This window comes from Vicugna pacos, chromosome 3, assembly GCF_048564905.1.
Source record: "Vicugna pacos chromosome 3, VicPac4, whole genome shotgun sequence".
Lineage (NCBI taxonomy): Eukaryota > Metazoa > Chordata > Mammalia > Artiodactyla > Camelidae > Vicugna > Vicugna pacos.
The window spans coordinates 14,960,127-14,979,195 of record NC_132989.1 but is presented as its reverse complement, the minus strand read 5'-3'; the positions used below and the strand labels follow the sequence as shown (position 1 = coordinate 14,979,195).

At 43.6% G+C, this 19,069-nt stretch overlaps 1 protein-coding gene across 4 annotated transcripts in view; it reads right to left on the bottom strand.

Moving 5' to 3' along the window:
• Positions 1 to 7,897, bottom strand: part of PDE6A (phosphodiesterase 6A) — a 56,472-nt gene extending 48,575 nt beyond the window's left edge. For all 4 annotated transcript variants that reach the window (XM_072950104.1, XM_072950105.1, XM_072950103.1 and 1 more), the window contains exon 1: positions 7,424 to 7,897. In XM_072950104.1, the coding sequence (XP_072806205.1) occupies positions 7,424 to 7,897 (474 nt within the window). The remainder of the gene's footprint in view (positions 1 to 7,423) is intronic.
• Positions 7,898 to 19,069: the final 11,172 nt, after the last annotated feature.

Here is a 19,069-nt window from a genome sequence, read left to right as displayed (position 1 = left end):
TGTGGACACAGGGGAGAGTAAGATTCAGGCCAGCACACAGACGAATCAGTACTAGTAACAGAGGACACAGGGGTTGGCTCAAAGCAGTGGGAGTACAGAGGAGCCCACACCCCCACATCCCACCCCTAAGGCAAACTTGGAGGCCAGAGTAGGGCGGTGCAGTCTGGGTGGTCAAAAAAAGGAGACAGAGCCTGAACTGTTGTCTTAAATCCAAAAGAATCCACCTTCTTGTTTCCTGGTAGCACTGTGAGGTTTCCCAACTGTCAGCATTGCTTGGGACACAAGCCAACCCAGACATGTACAGTTTGTGCCTCTCTGAGAAGGAAAGTGTATTTCATAGAGCCAATTGACAGAGCTTTGCTAGAACCGGCTGTGTGGAATCTTCCCCATAATTCAGAAATTCAGAGCATGGTGCTTTGCATCTGCGGATTTCTTCCAGCTGGAGTGGGATTAAACAAACAGGCCACAGCGCTGTTGTCCGTGAAGCTGTCTCAGACCAGGTGAAGGGTAAAGAGATTAAGAGACGCCTGTAGCGCTGTACTTGAATTAGCATTGGAGGATTAAGCAGAATCTCTAAAGAGGCATTAGCCACAAGGGTTTTCCACGTCACTCTCTAAAGACACTGACAATCCCTAAACACAGGTCTGGGTGGGGCACACTCAGATTCGTTTCATGAAGTCAGTTCAGTCTTGTAATATTCACTCCTGTCAGGGAAAGCAAGACTTGGGCCTTGCCTGCATCTGAGGCCAAGATTACTAAATCCACCAGAACCCTCTCTCCCACTTGTGTTCTCAGCCCTGTAACTTTCTCACAAATAGTACGGCTGCCAATTGACTGGCATTTACATAATCATTGTCATCCTTATGTTTTCAGCGTATAAAGTGTTCTAAACAACCATGTCATAGAAGCTCGGATTATCGGGGCAGAGGGGCCTCAGAGGCCATTTAGCTCAAAATGTTTGTTTTAAAGCCCAGGACTCAGATGTCCCCGGGGAAAGCCCAAAGTCATGCATTCATTCAGTTAGCATTAACAGAATGCCGTCTCAGGTATGCTAGGCACTGTTCTAGACCCTTAGGTTATGGCAGTGAACAAGAGGGGTGAGCATCTTTCCCTGGTGAAGCCTCCATTCAGATGGGATAGGTAGACAAAAAGCAAGTGCCCAGCTGCTCTGCAGGAGAGAAACTGAATGATGTTGTATAAAGTGGTGGAGGAGGTGGCGGCTTGAAGCTGCTCTGGTCAGTCATGGTGGGTGACACAGAGAGCTGGAGGGTGAGAGGAGCCAGGCAGGTGAAGGATATGCACAGAGCACAGGGGGCACAGAGAATGCAAAGGCCAGGAGGGGGCAATGAGCTGGTCGATCGGAAAAACAGAAAGAAGACCAGGGTCGTGGGACAGCAGAGGGCAAGGAAGTCCCAGAAGTGGGCAGAGGGCCCTATCGAGCAGGACCTTGGAGGCCGCTGTAAAGAGTAGCGATTTCATTCCAACATAATGGAAGACTGCTTCTCAGTCCTGGAAACCCCAATTCCTCTTTTCAAACATTCGCAGTGCCAAGCTCCATTGTGTCCCATGATGAGACCTATTTATTGAATAATCATAGACTAGGCCCAGAGCCGGACCACTCATTAACTCTCACATCTGCCTTGTCACATAGAACTCTCATCCTTCATGTTTTATGGACAATTCTCTTGCTGGCAAATGGCACAGCCACTCCATTCATTCATTAATTTATTCACTGATACACTGGTTCATTCACTCACTTATATTTACTGAGCACTGGCTCTGGGAGAGACACTGGATATGCCAAGACCAGTAAGAAAGGTGAGGCTGTCCTCACTGGGTTATCACTGTATAGTGGGAACATCATGTAAAACATGAACTCACAGCTCAAACCATAATGTGAAGGAGGCCCCCACAGGATGGGTGATACCCTGGGGCCCAGGGAGGGAGGGACTTATTCTATGAGTGGCTTCAGGAGCCAATCAGTACATTGTCAGTAGCTGAAACCTCACTGAGCCTGTTTCTCCTTTGGTAAAATCAGAGTGTTGGAGCAGGTCGTCCTGGAGGTCTCTTTCTGGTCTAGCCTGCTGGGGTCCAAGTCTCACAGGGAAGGAAGCAGAGCAGGACAACAGATGGAAGAGTCTCTGGAAACGGTGTTGCTCTCAGATTCAGTCTTCAAAAGTGGGATTTGTCGGTGTCTAGGAAAGACTCACTGTTTCCCTTGACTCTCACACCTAGCACCACATGCACGACCCTTCTGAAACTGGATACAAAGGTGTTTTTTCTCACACTGACCAGTTCTCTGACACCAGCTGGGTATCCACCAATTCAGTTCAGTTCTGACACTGTTCCTGCAGAATCAGAACCTACAGGTGAAGGGCTCAGTCCCATAAGACTGCCCCCACTTCAGGTGCCAATCACAGGTCCCAGGCTGCCATCTATACTCTGACTATCAGCTGAAGTTCCAATGGCCTCCTCCTTGGGTTTAATAATTTCTTAGAAGAATTCATGGAACTCAGGGAAATATTTACATTTCAGACTTATTATATAATGAAGGGTATGACAAAGGATACAGATGAACCGTCAGATCGAGAGACACATCAGGTGAGATCCAGAAGGACCCTAAGTGCAGGAGTTTCTGTCCCACTGAAGATGAGGTGCACCACCCTCCCAGCACATGTGTGTGTTCAACACAGAAGCTCTCTGAAGCCTGTACTTTTAGGGATTTTTATGGAGATTTCATCACAAAGGCAAGATCTATTATTAACTCCATTTCCAGCCCCTCTCTGCTCTTAAGAGGATAGGAGATGAGGCTGAAAGTTCCAAGTGTCCAATCATGACTTGATCTTTTTGGTCCCCTATCCAGGAGCCTACCGAGAGTCCCCTCATTAGAACAAAAGACCACCTACCCCCCAGGAAATTCCAAGGGATTTAGAAGCGCTGTGTCAGGGTCAGTTCTGTGCCAGGAACCAGGACGAAGACCAATAAATATTTCCCTTTATAAATCACACTATCACAGCCCACTGCGTGAGGGCCATCATTTATTCATTCGCTCAGTAATCTGCAATGAGTGCCCGCTCTGTCCCCAGCACGGGACTAGGTCTGGGGACCAGTGGTGAATAAGGCAAACAGGAACAGACAGGCCTCCTGGGCGTTCCTAAGGAGAAAGGGTAAAGGATAAATACACGAACAAATACTGAATGGCAAGTAGGGTTGCCAGATGTAACAGATAAACACAGGATGACTAGTTAAATTTGAATTTCAGGTAAATAATTTTTTAGTAGGAATATGTCCTGAATATTGTATGAGGCACACTGTAGTGTGAACCTGACAGCTTTTTGTAGTTTTTTGTTTGTTTTTTGTTTTTCATTTTTGTAATGTAAGTGTATGACTTAAGCTTAGATCGCGGAGCATCCTCTTCAAAGAGCTGTCTGACGATTTCAAATAAACACACTGTCAGCCGTGGGGTGACTGGATAAAGAGCCCTGCCACCTCCTCCCGCTGAGGCTTCTATGTTTTCAAGATCTTGGCTGATTTTGATAACTGATCATTTGGGCTCAGGGTTTAGTTTTTGGTTTAGTTTTTCTGGTTTTTGGTTTTCTCTTCCCATGATTTAAACTCCTGCTCTTATGTTTTAACTTTACCAATAAAGACTGAGCCTGTGAAATCTTAGCCCCCCACCTTCGACCCCAATAAGAGCCCTATGCCTGAGCCTGCTCTCTGTCTCTCTACCGGAGACCTTGCTGTGTGACCCCAGGTGTGCCGAGGAATTCCCAAGTCTTGTAAGTAATAAACTTTTATTTTTTCAAAGTTTCCTGATGATTACTGCTGAAGGATATCTTGCATTCATAATAAGAACCACAAGGGCTGGTTCATCCACAACATTGATTATTGACAGGCTGAAATGGGCACAAAACACGTACTAAGATATTACTCTTGGTTTATCTAAAATTCAGATTTAACTGGCATCTTGTATTTTATCAGCCCTAATGACAAATCTCCCTGAGGAGATCCCAAGGATAAATAGGAATTTCTAGAGTGTGGGGAACCACATTACAACCCTGGGAAACTCCATTCATGGTTCCACTTTTTTTTTTTCTTTTTGATTGAAGTATAGTCTATTTACAATGTTGTATTAATTTCTGGTGTACAACATAGTTAGTTTCACATTTTTAAAATGCAGTAATTATAGCCATTTCCCAGGTATTTTGAGGGCACTAAAGGCTAAGAGAGTCACTTCTTGGTGGCTCAAGGACAATTCAGACCCCAGTCTATACCATGTTTCTGCACCTTCTCCTTCCACCCTCTGAGTCACTCACTGTCCAAAGCCTGGAACAGAGCATGATTTCTCAAGGAGGAATGACAGGAGAAGCAAACACATGCGAATGTGGAGGACACAGGATTGCTGGCCTGGACTGACTTTACTCCAGGCCTGAGGCACCCTCCAGGGTGACTGCCCGGCCCAGAAGCTTCCAGGAAAGCACAGCCAACATTTCCAGAGTGAACTTGGGTTGAGCAGGGAACAGCAGGCTGTCCCTTAGCACAGGGGCTCAGCAAACTCTTGCGGAAGTTTTAGAATCAGAGAACCTTTCTGAATCCTCAGTCCCTCAACAGCAGGCACCACGGAAGTTTTCAGCACCTCTGTTTTCTGTTTTTCCCATAAATAGACTCTAAACTGAAAGCTCCAGGAGGGTGAGACTGGCTGCGGATCTGGTAGAGTGTCCATTGCTTGGAATAAATAGATCCTTAGCAGCGGCAACAGAACAGCAATAATAGTAACTAGAAGCAGGAGCTGCCAGTGTGAACTATTACACTGTGCCAAGAGCTTTGCTTGATAAGAAATAAATCTCTCATTTAACCCTACAACACCACCTAGAGAAACTTAGCTATTCTCACTCTATTTTATAGATAAGGAAGTGAGCCCAAACAGACAAAGCAATTTGCCAAGGCCGTGTTCTTAGAAAATGACTGTGTCATGATTCACACCCAGGTCTAACTTCAAAGTGTAACATCTTAACTTCCTGCCACATAATTTGAAATGACCTTTTGTAAACTGCACTGAGAGTAATGCCCTCATTTTATAGATAAAGAGGAGGTGTACAATAGCAGAGCAGTGAAGGCCATGGGCACCAGGCTATAGGGCCCGAGTTCAAATCCTTGCTCTGCCACTTTCTATCTGTGTGACTCTGAGCAAGTTCCCTAACCTTTCTGGGTTTCAGTTTCATTGTCTGTATAATGGGGATAATCAGACATATGTCACAGGACTCTGACAATCCATGTCAGCTACAGTGAAAGTCTACAGAGAGCTGAAGGAAGAACAGATTTCAATGTGTAACAGGGAAGAACAATTCTGACTCCATGTTGGATCTGTTTCTTTTACTTTAACCTTTGCATTCTATTGCTTTTGCTACAAGTTAATCACTAAAAGGATGTTGCCTATAAGCTTAAATCATACATAATGGCCAAATCTCTGGGAACCCTGCCTCCCACAGAATGAGTGTTAAGCTAAAATACCTTTTTAGCTCACGAGAAACATCCTGACCAGGGCCACCTTGAATGACTGCAGGCAGGAAGAAATTAACACACATCCCCTCCAGAGGCTGACCAGAACCAGGAAATGTTTGACTTTACTCCCTCCTCTTTTAGTATAAAAGAAGAATAAATTCTAACTCAGGCAGGATGTTTCTTTGCGACACTAGTCCATCCGCTTCTCAGTCTGCTGGCTTTCCAAATAGTCACCATGCCTTACCCCAACAGCTTGTCCCTCAACTTACTGGCCTGTCTCGTGGCAAGCAATACAAGCTTGGACTCGGTAACAGATGCAGTTGGACGAGTCCTCAGTGAAGCACCCCACCCCCAGGTGCAGAATCATTACCCCTACCCTTGGATGTCCAAGGAGAGATGACTCCCACGGGAGACCCAGCCCAGCATGTTGCAAAGGAAACCATTTCCCACAAAGGCCCAAGTCTGTGCTGCTTATCTTTCCAAGGAACCCAAGATGAATTCCCGCATCTGTGGACATGAAGTCCTGGCTCTGCTCTAACTCCTTGGTGGCTTTGGGCAAGCTCCGTTTCAAGATCTGACTCAAGGCTTCTCGTCCGAGTCAGCTGGGTGAGGTGGTCTCTCAAGCCCCCTCCCTCTCCTCCTTTTAACCCTAAGACCCTTAATCTGAAATAACGTCAGAGGTAAGGTGAACACAAAGTCACAACATGTCCAGCTTGGATCTTGGAAATGGCAACACAGGCTCCTGGTTTGGCCAGTGCAGCAATGAATGAGAGCAACGTGGGCCTTGCTTGGGGCAAACTTTCAGGTGAACAGGTGTTAAAGGGATTATCGGATAATTAGTTGATTGTGAGTCTTTTTTCCAAGTGTTTGCTGAGCATCTGCTTTGTGCCAGACCTTTGCTGGGTCCTGGGTCCTGAGATAAAGCAGAGAATAAGGCAAGCATGGTCCCTGGCCTCCAGGGTTTATTGTGATAAATGTTTTCAGGAAGAAGACTAACAGGGATCTGGGAGGGTCTCTCTGAGGAAGTGACCTCTAAGCTGAGATCTGAAGGATGAGCAGGAGTTGACTCTAGCAATGGGCCATGGGGAGAACTGCATCAAGTGATTTGCTTTAGGTAATCAAAGAAGCCTGGGTCAGAGCTGCCAGGAGAATCCCACAGAATCCCAGACTCCTAGAAGATAGAGCCAAATGCTTGCTTAGCCAAGTGGCCAATTTAACATTTCTTGATTAGACAGACTGTCATCATGTCTCCCCAGATGTAATGACTGAAGAAAAAGACAACATAACCTCTGCGATATTCCTGTCGGAAATGCATAGCCTGAATCTAATAAAGATGTATCAGACAGGCCCAAATGGAGGGGCATTTCTGCAGAACGGTTGGCCTGCATGCTTCAAAAACATCAGTGTAACGGAAAACGAAGATAGATGGAGAAACTGTTGCAGAATTGAGGAGACTAAAGACGTAATTGAGAAAATTGGCAAGAATTGAATATGGACTCTTTGTTAGATAATAGTATTGTATCCATGTTACATTTCCTGAATTTGATCATTGTGCTTTGGATATGTAAGAAATGTCCTTGTTCTGGAAATACAAAGTGCCTGGGGTTAAAAGGGCACATTGTCAGCATTTGACTCTCAAATGGGTCAGAAAAAATGCTGACAAAGAGCAAATGTGGCAAGATGTTGAACAAGTGGGGAGTTTGGAGGGAAGATACAGTTCTTCATACCATTTTTAAACTCTTCTAAATTTGAAATTTTTTTCCAAAATAAAAAGTTATCAGTAAACAAGTAAAGAAAAAAAGAAAGCGCCAAGTCGTCCCCAGCCCAGTCGTGGTGGCCAGCAGCTCCCCATCCCGTTGCACCCCCCGGAACCCCGTGGAATAATGCCTCCCTGCCCTCCCTCTCACGGGGAAGAGGATACCTCTTCTGTGTTGGGGACGTTGATGACCTTTTTAGAGACTGCGACGTGGCCCACCACGCCCATGTCCAGGGGGAACACGATCTCCGAGTCGGGCGCCACCAGGCAGTCCTCAAGGACGGCATCCTTGTGGACGTTGAAGAGCCGGGTGGCCAGCTCCGCGATGCCATTTCGAGCCCGGTACATGAACAGGCTCATGCGGTCTGCGTGCAGGAGGAAACACAGCTTCTTCATGACGTTGAAGATGCATTTCTCGGCCTGCAGATTCTCCTGAAAGTCCCGCAGGAGGTCGAAGATGATTTCGCTCTCCTCCACGCTGTTAAGAGCGTGGTAGTGGCTGAAGTCCACGGCTGTCTCCCTGGCCCCCAGGAGGTCTGAGACGACCTTGGCCCGGTAGCGGAGGTTGTAGTATTCTCGGGCAAAGCCCACATTTGAGTCCAGGAACTTCTCCACCTCCTCGGCCGTCACCTCCCCCATGGTTGGGAATTCCACAGGCTACTTCTGTGGACGGGGCCGAGGCTGGCTATCCCAGGGAAGTTTTGAGGCAAAACTGAGTCAGGATGTGTTCTGCTCCAACCTAGACTTCTCTGGATCTTGTCTGTGAATCTCCCTGGTATGGCCGCAGAGGAGGAGTGAGCTTGGGAGATTAAATCATTAATATTTCCCCAGAACAAGGATTACGAGGATCAGAGTGTTCCAGATGCTTCTGGGCCCCAGATGGGAGAAGGTGAATGTCTCTTTTCACCTTCATCTGCTAAAAGGAGGAGAGATTTCTGCACAGAGCAGGAGGTGGGTTCTACTAAAAAAATAAAAATAAAAAAATGAAAAAACCCCCCACTGAAACAGAGGCTGCAAATCAGCAGCACAGGACATGCTCCTATTACAGACATGTTTTTCCTGCCCTGTATAGTATTCTACATCTACATTTGATGTGGAGGATTCATTTGACTTCTCTTGGAGAATCAGAAGATCTAACAACTCCATGTCCACATTCCTCCATGGCAGGAATGGCTGGAGCTGGGAGGGACCGTCTTCACATTCACCACTCAGCCTGCTTCCTGTGTGTCCATTACGAGTCTGGCACTTGTGAGCCCTGATTTCACAGTCTCCACATCACAGTCTCTCCCAGTTTTGGATTTCAACGATTCTCTTATTTCAGAATTCGAAGGACCCTCATAAATACAACACCTTCCAAAAAAGAAAAAAAAAGAACAAAAAAGGAAAAAAGATTAAAAAAGACATTTCATCGTTTTTATTTTATTACAAAATACGTGTTCACTGTAGAAACTACACAAAGACCATTAAAGTCACCCATAATCCTGCCACTCACAGGTAAACTTTAGTTAACATCTTCATTTCTATCCTTTCTGTAGAGTTTTAACTTTCAAATCTATTTTCCTTCAACCTCCTGATCTTTCTTTTGGCACCCTAAGGTACTTTCTCTGGCTATTGTCTGTACCTTCTTGGGTTGTCAGTCAGAAATGCACACAATAGTCTAGATGTTATCAGTCTCAAAAGTGCCAGAATCCTCATTGGAGTGTCTCTCCAACACACTAGGGCAGGAGGAGGAGAACACTTCCTTCCTGGATGAAATGTGCTTGTGCTTCTGTGGACATATCTGCAAGAGCCCGGCATCTCTATGTCGTAAACACGATGGAATGCAGGATCATAGACTGTGGCTGGCACTTTGAACTGTGTAAGTGAACTTTAATGGATAGTAGATTACTTTATTGTAGCGTGTAATAAGTTTCTGTGTGCTGTGCCCAGCAGCACTGCGTACACAGGTGACTCCTTGGTCTGGTGGACCACGCAGAAACTTTTCCAAACACACTCGCCATAACTAACATGAGCCTCCCACCTGGAATATGCTTCCCCAGCTCACTAACTCTTCAGTCTCTAGGTCTCAGCTCATGCTAGTCATCCCTGTTGTCCATCTCCAGGAGCCCCAACCACCCCTCCCCAGTTCCCGCCTGTCATTATCATCTTATTTGTTTCTTTTATTTCCTTTATTTCTATTAAAATGTATCTTGGTTTTTTTTTTTTTTTCTGTTTGTTTCCTTGTCTATTATTTGTCTTCCCCTCTGTACTGTGAGCTCCAGTAGGGGGCAGGTACCTGTCAGGGCTAATTTCCGAGGTTTTGCAAGGCTGCCTGGCATATCCATGATGCTCAGTAAGTTTTAAAAAATTCTGTCTGTGGTTGTTCATTTTATGTGCCAACTTGACTGGGTTAAGGGATGCCCAGACAGCTGGTAAAACACTATTTCTGGGCTTGTCAAATAAGAGTGTTTCCAGAGATTAGCATTTGAATGAGTAGACTAAGTTATGAAGATCATCTTCACCAATACAGGTGGGCATCCTGTGATGGGACTGAATAGAACCAAAAGTGGGGGAAGGGCATCATGGCCCTCTGCTTGAGCTGGGACATCCATCTTCCCCTGCCTTTGGAACATTGGCACTCCTGGTTCTCCGATGCAGGCCAGGACTTACACCTTTGCCCCTCGGACTCAGACTGAGTTACACCACCAGGTTTCCGGGTTCTCCACCTTGCAGACAGCTAGTTGTGGGACTTCTCAACCTCCATAACCACATGAGCCAATTATCCGGGGATCCCTGACTAATACAAAGTCCTACACATTTCTGATTAAGATTTAGAAAATACCAGAAGACACAAAGGAAAAAAATTGAAATCAAACATAATTCCAGACATTACCATTGCCAGTATTTTTTGTATATTTTAAAGTCTTTTCCTGGTAAATACATGTTGTAAATATATATTCTCAACCTTGACACTATTGACATTTAGTGCCCAATAACTCTTTGTTGTGGGTGCTGCCCTGTACGTTGTAGGATATTTGGCACATCCCTGGCTGCTACCCACTAGATGCTAATGGCACCTCCCCTCAAGCTGTGACAATCAAAAATGTCTCAAGACATTTCCAAATGTCCCCTGGGGTCTCCCTATTGAGAACCACTGGTCCACAGTTACATACTGATGTTGTTTCTAATTTTCTAGTATTACAAACAGTCCTGTCATGAACATCCTTATATTTCTTAGTGAAAACACCTAGAAGTGAATTTCCAGCCCCAAAGAGCTTGCAGCTATCTGAGGATTTGGATAAATGATGCTGATTTTGCTCTCCAAGGCTACATCACAGTTTATGAGGCTGTCCTAACTCCTACCCCACCCCTCAAAAATTAAGTAATCTTTTCAAATCCTGACATTGACAGCACTCCAAATTTGGCCCTAATACCCCTTCCTTCTGGGTTTTGCACAATTTCTCTACACATGCTCTAAGTTCCACCCTAGTATTTTCTATTCCCTCTGGCTTTTGCCTCTTTGTTCTTGCTGTGTCCTCTGCCTGTCCCTTACCACCCAGTCCAAAGGCCACTCCTTCCACGGATTCTTGCCCCTGCGAGACTCTTTTCCTACTTGGAACCACCGAATTATTGATTTGCTTCCATTTCAATGGGAGTTTCTAGATTTTAGGCTATGTTATTTCTACACATTTGCACGTTCATCAAATCTATGCTCTTTGAGGCTAGGAGTGAAAATTTACCCCTTTAAAAAACTCCAAAAGATCCCAGCTCAGGCTTAGTTCTGGTTGGGAACATAAGCAACTGTTTTGCAGGAAACCTACTTTCACCTCATTTACAATAAGCCAGAATGAGGAAGTAAAGCCTGTTTAAAAAACTTCAGCCCTCATTGTTGAGTAGGTACAGATAAGCTGGTATTTGCAGCAGATCACATGCCTCTTTAAGGTGCCTGATGGCAGATGTCAGTGGAAGGAAATTTGAAGCTTCTTTCATTGGGAGCAGGGGTTACCAGAATGCACTGCTTTTTGTAGTTCAGCCGGAAAAAGAACATGTTTTACTTGAAACACGAAAACAGGATTGTAGGCTCAACACTGCCACTGACTCATTCTATGATATTGAAAAAGCCCTGTCCTCTCTCAAGGCTCTGTTGATTTTCCTAACAACAAAATAAGAAAGTTGAACAATATGTGTCTAACACTCCTGGATCCATGACCCTAGATGGGCTCAGAGTGATGCGGGACTGACCAGGAATGGCTGAACTCTCCATTCCTGACCACGAGTCTTGCCAAAGAACCTCTAGAAGAATCGGTTAGATCTGTATATTTAGAGTAATGTCTACTCCAAGATCCACATTTCATAGAAGAGAAAACGGAAAAGCTTTGAAAAGTTAGGTGACTCAACTCATAGGTGATTTAATAATAGTTTTTATTGAGATATAATTCACATAACATAAAAGTCACAATTTTAAAGCATGCAATTCAGTAGTTTTTAGTATATTTGTTACGTGGTCCTACCACTAACCTGCTTTCTCATCCCCTGGTAACCACTAATTTACGTTCTCTCTCTATGGATTTACCTATTCTGGACATTTCATATCAATGGAATTATACAACATGAGGCCTTTTGTATCTGACTACTTTCACTCAGCATAATGTTTTCAAGGTTCATCCATATTGCAGCATCTATCAGAACTTCATCCCCCTTTTTTGGGGCTGAATAATGTTCCATTGTATAGCTATACCTCATTCTGTTTACCTATTTATTAGTTGATGGACTCTAGGTTGTTTTCACCTTTGAGCTGTTATAAACATTAGTGTACAAGTCTTTGTATAGATATATGTTTTATTTCTCTTGTGGGTATGCCCAGGAGTGGAATTGCTGGGTCCACAGGTGATTTTAAGACTCTGAGTTTGGAGATAAAGAGCAGGGTTAGGGGGCGGGAGAGGAAAGAAATAAGATGCAGCAGGGAACCAGCTGGGTGAAGGAGAGGTATTTGTGGGAAGGTGTTTTGTGAGGGACTATTTGGAAAGAAGAGGACCCTGAAATTCAGGAGCTGCTTGAATGAGAATGGACTGATTAGCATCTCAGTGGCCATCACAAATCCCGGTGTTGGGTGAGGAGGTCCCCACAGCCCCCAGTCATGCATCACTCCTGTCAATAGTGATGGTGAAGGAACTAAGGATGTTCAGCTAGGAGGAGCTCTGAGAGACTGCTGGGGGTGGTGTGTGCCAGCTTGTTCAGGGAGGATCCAGAGAACCAGACAAGCCAGCAGGTAAGAGACATGTTATCCTAAGACATCAACACCCGAAGTGCTTAAGAGGTAGAGTGCAGGAATTAGGCTTAGGACTGAGTCTGGGCCTGTCTTTTGCTCTCTGTGTAAATTATTTAATTTCCCTGGACCTTACTGTGTTTATATGTAAAATTAGAACTATTTTACATGGCTCTTGTGGCGATTAAGTGAGATAATATACTGTATAGTGCAAAGCCAGGGCACACTAAGTTGAACCAGATGAAACTGCCTCTATTTGACTGTTTTTGTCCTACACAGACAGCAGTTTCATACTATTCAATTTAATAGTAGTCATTCAATCATAATAACTAATCATAACTCTCAAAGATTAACTGGATTACCTTAAAGACAGTGAATTCCCTGTTGCTGAAGTTATATAAGCCCAGGACAAGGCAAAGAGGATTCAAACATCAGCATTTAAATAGGAAGATGAAAACAAAACAGAACAAAACAAAACAAAAAACAGGACAGTGAATCTGGGGCTAGTCAGATAGTAAGGAAGCTGTTGCAGTTTTCCAAGAGAAGTGAAGAAATGGCCTAGGATGGAGGGTGGAGAGAATGGAGGGCAGGGAGTGGGCAGAGAAGCAAGAAGGTGGGAAAGACATGTTGGCTCCCTGGGAGAGGGGGCATGAGAAAGTGCTGCAAACCTGGGTAATGTGCATGTCCTTGGGCGCCGTGTCCCCCTTCTGGACATGTCACTGGTGTTTAATGTTGATTTAGCCTCATTTTTCTGATCAAAAGACTTTCCCCTCCTACTTGCCAAATATGGAGAGGATATCCACGTCCTCTGTGAAGCCACAGCAAGGAAGTTGCCTTGGTCCCACCAACTGAAGCCCTTAGAACTGCTGAAACAGCCTTTGCTCTCATTTTGCTGGGCTCCACTCTCATTTTATACTTACCTTGGCTCTCTCCCATATTTCATTTGTTCTTACCCTTGACCTAAATAGAGTTGATGTCAGGTCCTAACTATCCGGCCACCTGTTGAGTTAGTCACTTTATTCAACTACTTGGGTTTCCTGTTGGGTCTAACTCTGGAGTGTGGATAGTCTGTGAAGTTTTCTTTGTTTTACTTTGAAGATCTAACCTGGTTGATATCCACCCAGGCCATGTAAATTTGTCTGTATGTGCCTTTTAACCTTACGTCATTTTTCTAAAGCTTGGATTCTGAAAGGGATCTGTGATTCAAAAACAGTTAGAAGCTTGGGAAATCCTGAAAAGTCAGGTAAAATTGGGTCCTCAGTACATGCTTTGTAACCAAAGTAGTAAGTAGAAAGGCAACAGGCAAGAGGATATACTTGGGCTTTGGAACCAGAGTGAGCTGAGTTCAAATCCTATTCCTGTAATTCATACTTTTATATTGGGCTAATCTCTTAACCTCTGGTCTCATTTTGTCATTTACAAATTGTGGTTAATAATAATACTAATTTTATAAGCTATTGTGAGACTTAGAGGCAGTATATGTACAAAACTTGGTTGGTGGCCAGTTCTCAATAAATGTAGTCATTAATAATGATAATCTGGGGACAGAGAGGAGAGCTCAGTGGCAGAGCATGTGTTTGTTATGTACAAGGTCCTGGGTTCAATCCCCAGTGCCTCTGTTAGAGGGAAAAATAAAAATAAAAAAATAAATATTTTACATATGTTATTATATATTAATATTTATTTTAATATTCTGCTTGTATTAAAACAAACTATTTTACCTATTCACATATATTAAATATATAAATATATTTTACATATGTAAAAAAAAGACCAGAAAAAAATTTTTAATGTAAGCTGAGTGTGAGGCAGTGATATTCAGTATAAAGCAGAAGTAATGCAAATATACTTATTTTCCTACTTTTATTATTTTTCTTTTTTTAAAGTAATATATCTTTGTACTGTAGAAAATTGAGAAAATACAGATAAACAAAAATAACATAACAGTTATCAACCAGAGAGACATTTGGATATATGTCCACCTTTGCCAATCATATAAATATAATTTTTAAAACAAAACTGTTGTTGTACAGTATATATTTTGTTGGTTTAACAATATATGTAAACATCTTTCTGTGCCATTAAATATTCCATTACCACATGCTTTTTAATGGCCTCATAATACTTCCATTGGATGTCTGTATCATAATTTATTTAACATATTTCTAATTGTTGGTTATTTAGGCTGTTTCTTTTTTTTTTTTCTTTAACAGAGGCACTGGGGATTGAACACAGGACCTTGTGCGTGCCAAGCATGCACACTATCACTGAGCTACACCCCCAACCCCCAATATTTTTGGTTTTCTTAATGAACATTTGTGCAGTTAAGTATTTGCACACTTGTTTCTTTTCTTAACTCCTTATAAAAAACTTGACCAGAAAGAACAACTTCAACTACTAATATTTTAAGATATTGTTCTGGCTATCAAAAAACATTAAGAGTTTAAGTAAAGAAATAATGGGAGAGTCAATATGTTAGTGCAAAGATCATGTTCTGTTTTGAATGAGCGTTTCTCACAGTATCTAGCTCATAACCCTGAAAGAACAAATCTGGGATACTGGGGCTTATGACCACCGTGAAACGTCAAATAACAGATCACTTTCTGTACCTGAATATTATAGCAAGAGTGACTTGTACTGCTTCACCTCAGGTACAAGAGTCACATTTCTTTTCTTTCTCCAAATCAAATTTTATATGCTCCAAGCCTCCACCCCACAGTGCAGGCAGGATATCCAATCCCAGCAATTACCGTGACCACTGCCCTACCCACGGCTCATGTGTAGTCCTGTTAGTCTAACTCAGTCCAGCCAGAGAAAAGCCCTCTGACCTTTGTTTGGTCCATTCTGCTACCACAAATACAGCCCTCATCCAAGCTGGTATGGCCCCTGAAACAGTTCTGCTCTTTGCCAGGGTTCCAGGGTCCTTGCTATGGCTCCCGGCTCCCAGGGTCACCAACAGCCATCCCTGTGGGAAAGCCTCCCACCTCTCCAGGGCGGGGAGAGACTCAGGTCCTTGCCATTCAAGGACCCTATGAAGCCTAGACCCACAGGGGTGGCTTTTAAGTCTCCTTTCCCTCTGACTACTGGCTGTCCATTCTTTCTCCCTCTGGGACGGTTCAGCCCAATTTCCCTCAAAGGCCAACAGGAAGAAGGGATCTCTTCTTGAGAATGGTTACTTCCTGGGCAGAGGGTGTATCTCAGTGGTAGAGTGCATGCCTAGCATGCACAAGGCCCTGGGTTCACTCCCTAATACCTCCCATTAAAAAAAAAATACATACATAAATCTAATTACCCACTCCTGCCCCCGAAAAAAATAGGTATGGAAACAACATTAATGCTTAAATGATGGTCTCCCTAAACAGTGGAATACAATGCAGTTGCCATGGCCAAAGGTGGCCACAGTGACATTTCCCACCCCACATGCCCTTTTTACATTGTGACTTTGACACTTCTCCCATGGAGACTTGGAAGTATGTGACTTTTGAGGCTAGATCTTAATAGGCTATACAGCATCCTCCTTTGCTTGCTAGAACTCTTAAAGCCTTCAGAGGTCATTTAAGCACAGACTGCCCTGAAACTGCCGTGGTGTGGGAAGCTCAAACTAGCCTACACAGAGACCCCAAAATAGGCCCTAAGACTACATGAAGAGAGATGTCCAGATGGCCTTCAGCTGCTTCAGTCCCATCCCCTGTCCCTACTCTTGCCACTATCTGACATAGCTCTATGGGGGACCCCAAGCTGGAACCACCCAGTCAAGCTCTTATCAAATTTCTGACCCACAGAAACCCTGAGAAATAACAAAAGTGATTATTGTTGTTTTAAGCCATTAAGTTTTAGAGTAATTTGTTACTCAGCAACATATAGGCAGAAAGCTGCTTTTTATGCACTGATATGGAACAATCTTCAAGGTTTAATATTATTAATTTTTAAGAGTATAGAATAGTATAGAATAGCATGCCCCTTGTGTTGAAAAAATATATATATGTCTGCCTACCTATCTATCTGTCTATCTGAGAGATTGATTGGTTGATTGATTGAGGGAGGGAGTCTTGTATATGCATAGATCTCTGATTTGTTAACTGTAGATGTGCATTAGAATCTTCTGGAGGAATTTTAAAAAATATCAATGTCTACGCCCACTGTATACCAACTCAATCATAACACCTGGGGGTGAGACCCAAACATTTTTACCTTCCAAAAATTCCCCCAGGGAATTCTGATGTGCAGATTTGAGAACTGCTGGTATAGCTTAACCTGGAAGACAACACAGGAAAGTGGTGCTGTGTCTGCCTCTAGAAAAGGATGCTGAGGTAAGAATGGATAGTGTGGGAAGAGAATCTATTTTTCATTGTAAAGTCTTTGATATTTTGAATTTGTTTATTTGTACATGTTATTTATTTCCAAGAACAATCGAGTTAAATTTTTAAAAAGAAAGTAAAAAAGCTTTGGTAGTGAAAATAAATCCCAAATAACAAATCGGGAAGAGTCCATTCAATAGTGGGGTCTGAGAGGAAGTGACCTGTCCTTCCTGGGAAGAGTGCGTAGACAGGAAGGGCTGAGGAAGTGAATCCGGAAGTGGTCTCTAACCTGAGATGATTTTTTGCTGGCCCATAACATCCCCAGTTAACACATCATTACTCTTTGGAAAGCAATTTGGGACAGAGTAATGGCTATAATATGTAACCATCCAGCTGGCAACCACCTGTGTTAACTCTGAGATCAACAAGAGAGAAAATGCCCAGGCTTAGATGGGAGGGGTGAAGAGACCTGGGTTCTGGCTGGCTGGGCTGCTGACATGCTGTTATTGAAGAAAAGCAGATTATTATTTAGCCAGCTCTCTAGTAGCAGGGGTTGGGTTATCTGTTTCACATCTTAGATTCCTGCTGCAGAGAACTAGGGCATGATGAAGGTAAGGTAGGAGTGGCGGATCAAAGTATAGCTCTGTGGGGGGATTTATATGTGGGAAGGTAGGGGGACCACAACATTAAATAGCAGCCCAGGATGCTGAACTGGGAGGGAGAGAGGCACCACTGGCTAACCTAAAGGGGTTTTGGCATCTGACAGCTCCCTGGAAGAAAATCCACTTCTGTCCCACCTCAAAATCCACTACTTGTTAAGTAACAATATTCCAAGCCGCAGTTTCCTCATCTATAACATAGACTAGAACATATGGAATAAGAGAGAGAAAATGATAGCCATTATTAAATCAAACTACTCTTTAGTGGTGTCTATTACACGCAAGGATGGGGGTGGATTCCTACATTTGACTAACACGGGGATATAGTGGTTAAGAGTGAGCTTTTCAGGCAGATGTAACTGGGTTATGTTATTGTCACTTATTAACCTGTGCGACCTTGAACAAGCCACCTAACATCTGAGTCTCATTTCCTCACCTATAAAGGGAGAATCATAATACAGTACCTCCTCAAAAGCTGCTTTGAGGCTTAAATAAGATAATAAATGTGAAATTTTGTGCATCCAGAAATAAATATCCAGAAATTGTCAAATGTTGTCATTCTGCTTGTTTTGCAGTTTATAGGGAGTTGACAAAATACTTTAACATTTATTATTTTACTTGACTGTCTCCAGGACCCCGGGTATGGGGTCATTAATTACCTTCCAAATATGGGACCATCAACTGAAATCAAGTGATTTGCCTCCAGTGGTAAGGGACAGCATTAGGAGTAGAACTCAGGTGTTCTGATCTTGATACAGCTTGTGACTTTTGGAAGTTCTGAATCTGATGGGTGATAGAAATTTGAGGATCATCTCAGGATAAAAAAGGGAGTTCCTTAAACAACTGTGAGGAGGTTCATTGGAAAGGAAAGGCAATTAACCGTTTTGCTTCTTTCACAAGTCCTCTTCCATTCCCAGCTACTGATCAGCATCTGTGCCCCTCTTCCGCCCCCGCCACCCGCGCACGCAATTCAAGAGGAAAGACGAACAAATTAATAAACATATGCTCAACATCAAAATAATGTCCCAGTTCCGGGCAGATAATTAAATCAAGACGACATGGTAGGAGGTGACTGGCAGGAAAGGTGCTAAGGAAACCGTGTGTGGGCGGATAGGGTGAGACCCGAGGAGACGAGTAGAAACCAGGTTTAGACACCAGTGTTTAGGTCCTGAAAGAACAAGCTTGGCTAGCAAAGGAAACCAGGATGGGTGGAGAAGACTGAGGGAAGGAGAGATACCAAGTGAGGAGGAAGGGGCCAGGACATAGGGAGAGGTTTGGTATCTGTAAGTGTCAAGGAAAGCCACTGAGGGTTTTAAACGAGGATTGTAATTAAATTTCATATTTATTTTTATATTTTCATTTACATCTTAAAAAGAGCCTCTGCCTATTGGGACCTTCTGTGGAGAGTAAGTTTCTAGCTGACCACTCATTTCCATTCAGGGCCTCCATTTCTCTATCTACAAAGGAGGGACTGGGAGGTAACGGGGTCCCAAGGAGTCAGAGATAACGATGGTGCCCCTCGCAACCGCAGAGCACTTTACATATCTCGGTAAAGCATTTCCACGTCCCCGATACTGTTTTCTCATTATATCTTCGGGGCCAAAGCGAA